This window comes from Bidens hawaiensis, unplaced genomic scaffold (genome assembly GCF_021521415.1).
Source record: "Bidens hawaiensis isolate Kalapana, Puna unplaced genomic scaffold, B.hawaiensis_p1.1 tig00000097_1, whole genome shotgun sequence".
NCBI classification, from domain to species: domain Eukaryota; kingdom Viridiplantae; phylum Streptophyta; class Magnoliopsida; order Asterales; family Asteraceae; genus Bidens; species Bidens hawaiensis.
In genome coordinates, this window is record NW_027491017.1 from 7,975,339 (window position 1) to 7,980,648 (window position 5,310).

Sequence of the window (5,310 nt, forward strand, 5' to 3'; positions counted from 1 at the left end):
ATTTCTATTAAATCTACAATGACTTTACCAAGATTAAAATCCAAGTATAATAATTATAAACACTCACGTTTCTTTAGATATATACTTTGTTTTAGACACCATAATGAAGTGATATAATTGTCATGAATATCATTACTACACTAAATTTATATATACAACCAATGCATGTAAACAATGATCGTTACTCATATACATAATATTATTTTATGTTTATATTATAGAAAATAAAAGTAAATATGTGTGGCTGGTGTAACATCGCTAGACCAAACCTTAAGCTAATATTTTTTGCTTGTTTGGAGAAGAAAGTTTTGTTTGTAGACGTTTAACCAATCATTGTCTACTAGTTTAACCATGATAATCATAGTAAATATTAATAATATATAAAACACTAAAAATAGTTAAGCTAATATATAAAACTTAAAAAAAATCACTTTTTGTCAGAAATGCATATATAATAACTCCAACTATAGGTTGCGTGTTTCTACTTTTGAGATCATTATAAAAAAAACAATAGAGTTATTTAACTTTCGGTATTGTGAATTCTAAATCATGTATTTAAAAAACTCTAGGGCACTTGACCCATGTCGGTCCGCCCTTGCTTGTAATTACAAACTATTATTTCTTATCCCTTACGAAAACACCTTACGATATATAATCAAAATTATAATACATATTGGTTGGTTTGAATACATGTCATTGCTTTATTAGAAAAAAAAAACATGAATGATTAGAAAATGGCCATCTATAATTATTTGCACAATTGCATGTTCTATATGTCTGGATATATATACTAAAAGGAAGCAGGTTACCAAAACCACCATGATTGAACCATTTTCAACCAATTATTTACTGTAGTATCCCTTGCCAGTTTGCCAACAATGATTTTTAACAAATATTAGCTATATAATAATATTTTCAACCATATATAACATAATATTAATCCATGAGGATCAATTGCCTGCGTTTGAATTTGATGTCACACATGCATATGGCCTGTATTAGGTGAGGCTTGTTGCTTATATTAACACATGACTGACGTTTAACCTATAACTAATCTCACTTATTTTATTGTTTAATTATGAGCTTGATATTTTAGTATGGCTGTTACATGCTTTATAAATTCAGACATTACTTGCATACTCTATCCACACACAAGATCTTAGTTCCCAGAATCTGAGTGAAAAAGCTGGAAAATGAAAGGGCTTTACTTCTTTTTCATGTTTTCGGTGATCTTTGGATCGGTTCGTGGTGATCTGAAGTTGGGGTTTTATGGGAGTTCATGCCCGAAAGCTGAAAAGATTGTGCAAGATTATGTTCACAAGCATATTCCGAACGCTCCATCGCTTGCGGCTGCTCTTATCAGAATGCATTTTCATGATTGTTTCGTCAGGGTTCGTTAGTTCAACCTTTTATCTTTTTATTTTTTTTTACTGTTGTAGACTTGTAGCAATGCGTTCATGAACATAATCCATGCATGAATGTCTTGCAATATACAATGCAGCATTTGCCCGTGTGCATATCTTGTTTAGGTTGTTTAATCTTTTGTTTTGTTTCGTCAGTGCATGGCACTAAATAAGCACACACAACATGGTGAGTTTACCCTTTTAAAACTAATATCGCATGATGCTTTGAATAGGCTTGTGATGTTTAAATGTTATATTTTTGAATCTTGTAACGTGAAACTCTAGTTGTGGAACTAGAACTTGTTAGCAGAGGTCACCATGCACATAAAAGACGACTTAAAACAGTTAAACCTTTGCAAAACTAAATATCGCACCGTACATATATTGTATAGGGTTTTGATGTATGAATGCTATACTTGGGTTTCTTCTAACATGTCAAAAGCTCATCTAGTTGCGGAACTAGAACTTTTCAAATGCTACAATGCGTATAAAATGACAATTTTACCCTTTTCAAGGTCACAATGAGCATAAAGTGAACCTTTTCAAAAGTATATATGAATATGGTGTTTTGAATAATTAGGTTGTGATATATGCTTTGAATGTTACACTTTGATTTCTTCTAACATGTCAAATATCGTCGGCAGAGGTCACATTACACATAAAAAGGCGAGTTTACCCTAATTCGAAAAACTAATGAATATTGTATGTGGATGGTGTGTTGAATAGGGTTGTGATGCATCAATCCTTTTGAATGTTACTTCAAGCTCAGGGAATCAAACAGAGAAAGTGGCACCCCCAAATTTAAGTGTTAGAGGGTATGGCTTCATTGATGGAATAAAAGATTTGCTTGAAAAAGAATGCCCTGGTATAGTTTCTTGTGCTGATGTTATTGCTCTTGCCGCTAGGGACTCCGTTGTTACCATCGTAAGTATTCCAACTACATTATTATGAAGCAAATTAAACCCGTAATATTAACATACTGACTTGCCTTCGGTTGCATCAAAGGGAGGTCCGTTTTGGAGAGTTCCAACTGGCCGAAGAGATGGAGTGATATCGGTTGCATCAGAGGCGTTGGCCCAAATCCCAGCCCCAACCTTCAACATCAGTAGACTCATACAAAGCTTTGCCAATAAAAGTCTTGATGTGAAGGATCTTGTTTTGCTTTCCGGTTAGTTTCATTTCACTGCAAAGATGATGTTTGATGCATTTGTTTGACTACATTCTATTATATGTTACTCTTTGATCGGTTAGAAATAAACTTATTGACAAGTAAATGAGTCAAAACTGTCGCCTTCACTTATCTGAATTTTGTTATTTTAGGCGCTCATACTATTGGAGTCGCGCATTGTAGCTCATTTTCAAACCGTCTATTCAATTTCACGGGTGTGGGAGATCAAGACCCGACACTCGATAGTGAATACGCTGCCAACCTTAAATCAAGAAAATGTAGGACACAAAACGATAATACAACAATAGTTGAGATGGATCCTGGGAGCCGTAATACTTTTGATCTTAGCTACTACACTTTATTGTTAAAACGTAGAGGATTGTTCGAGTCTGACTCAGCTTTGACAAGGAGCTCAAACACATTGACATTAATAAACCAACTCCTGCAAGGACCACTTCAGAATTTCTTCAGTGAGTTTGCGTTATCCATGGAGAAAATGGGTCGGATCGGGGTGAAAACAGGAACCGCCGGTGATATCCGAAAGAAATGTGCTGTTGCAAACAGCTAAGTGTGCAGTCCTATAATGTTTGATTTGTTTAGTTTTAACTTGTATTTAAATTTAATGGGGTGTTTTTTTTTTCTTTTTTTAATTTCTCTCTTCGTGTGAGAAGAAACACAAATAAAGATGTGATTGTGAGTGAAGGTAGAATGATGCTTGTAAAATAAAACCAAAGTTGATTGAATGAAAATTGCAATTGTTTTCGTTTATCTTGTTCTTCATTTTTTTAGCATTAATGATACGAATAGTACATGATTTTGATTCCAAGTTATACCCATTTCCAAGACAAATTAACCGGTCATCACCGGGTCAACCCGACCCGACCCAAGTGCACCCAATATCTTTCTTAATCCCTTTATCACGCATCACCTCCCTCAACTCTTCAATTTCATCCCACAAACCACATTTCGCCAACAAATTCGACAACAAAACATAAATCCCGGTATTCATAGGATCCAACTCCATCGCCCTTCGAGCCGCAAACCTACCCAAATCAACATTCTCATTATCACAGCACGCGTTCAACAACGCACCCCAAACCGTAACACTCACACTCACTTCCCTCGGCATATTATTAAACACGTCCCAAGCCTGTTCAACTTCACCCGCCCTACAAAGCAAGTCCACTAGACACCCGTAGTGCTCGGGACCCGCTTCTAGTCCAAAATCCTGACCCATGGACTCAAAATACTCAACCCCAAGATCAACCTGACCCGTGTGCCCACAAGCTGAAATTACAGTAACAAAGGCCACCCCGTCCGGTTTAATTTTCTTTATTAACATTTGTTTAAACAGTCGATTCACTTCTTCGTGACACCTGTTTTTACCGTACACACCAAGCATCGACGTCCACAATACCACATCGGTTAATCTTGCCATATTGAATACATGTTTAGCTTTGGTTACCAATCCACATTTTCCATATAAATCAATCAACGAGCTCATGAGGAACACATCGGTTCCCGAGCCATGAACGGTTCTGATCACTTTCACGTGTATTTGTCTACCCGATCCAACATCATACAGCCCGGTTCATAGAGAGATGAAGACCTTCAGTTGGACCCGCAAGACACACCTTGATGGGGTACGTCTGCGCAAAGACCAACTGGTTCCGCAAGACCCACCATGCTCAGAGAGATGAAGACCTTACACGCAGTAAGGCAGCTGTTCCCGCAGGAAAGCCTCCCTTGGTACAGTACCCTGCCTGTTCCTGCAGCTATGGGTACAAGCTGAGAAGGAAGGCTACCCGCACTAACAGTAAAGCTACACGCATAAGGCACTAACTCTTAATACTTCAGCAATGTCACCTGAAGAAGGAATGAGCAAGGCGGGAATATTCCCGCCCAAAAGAGCCAGTCCGTATGCTTCTGAAAGATCTTTTGTACTATACCTGCCAAGGTATGGACAAAATAGACAAGATCTGACCAAAGCAACCCATGAACCAATCACAGGGTGACAGCTCACCGACAATAGTACGAGGAGGAGCATGCTCCAGTACAAAATATCACTATCAGCCGCTGCCTACCCACCAACCCTCATCGTGGCACGTACATAGCCTGTAGTTGGTGGAAAAGGAATAGTACACACCCGGCCATGTCACTATCAGCCGCTGCCTACCCACCAACCACCAGCATGGCACGTACGTAGCCCACAGTTGGTGGAAAAGGAATATTATACAGTTGTGCTTGAAAACCTACCTTCGGCTATAAATACTCCAACACCTTGGAACGGTATCAAGAGATATCATCTGATATTATCTTATCTTCCCTAGCTATTTCTCTCAATATACACTTATATTCAGAGCAATCTAGTCTGATTCTCACGCCGGAGGGTGGTCACAAGGAGGAACCCCCTCCTTCTCAGTGACGAGCTCACGGTGTCTGTTTTGCAGGTCATCAGAAGAATAACCATCTTTGCAGGACCTAACCCTCGTGGGAAACATCTACTTAACCCTAAGATTATCCATAATCCGCCGGGGTCACATAGTGTTTCTTTATTGGCGCCATCCGTGCATAAAAGCTAGAACTAATTCTTTTTCAGTTTTTTCAAAACCTCTGGAAAGATGGTTAAGGTTACTCCGATGCCAAGGCCAACGAGTGACCAAGAAACTCCGGTAACCACAACCCCAGCTACTGGGGGGAACACCGGCGAGTACATAATTTTTACGAACACTACCCCGG

General features: G+C 38.5%; 1 protein-coding gene and 1 pseudogene across 1 annotated transcript; one reads left to right on the forward strand and one right to left on the reverse strand.

Annotated features, from left to right (window-relative positions):
- The first annotated feature begins 1,121 nt into the window (after positions 1–1,121).
- On the forward strand, positions 1,122–3,168 carry LOC143565869 (peroxidase 3-like). The gene is made up of 4 exons (XM_077052734.1): positions 1,122–1,391; positions 2,130–2,327; positions 2,409–2,571; positions 2,724–3,168. The coding sequence occupies exons 1-4, from the start codon at positions 1,194–1,196 to the stop codon at positions 3,137–3,139; spliced, it is 975 nt and encodes a 324-aa protein (XP_076908849.1). The 5' UTR covers positions 1,122–1,193; the 3' UTR covers positions 3,140–3,168.
- A 271-nt stretch (positions 3,169–3,439) lies between these two features.
- Positions 3,440–4,009, reverse strand: LOC143569547 (pentatricopeptide repeat-containing protein At3g14330 pseudogene; annotated as a pseudogene).
- Between the last annotated feature and the right edge of the window lie 1,301 nt (positions 4,010–5,310).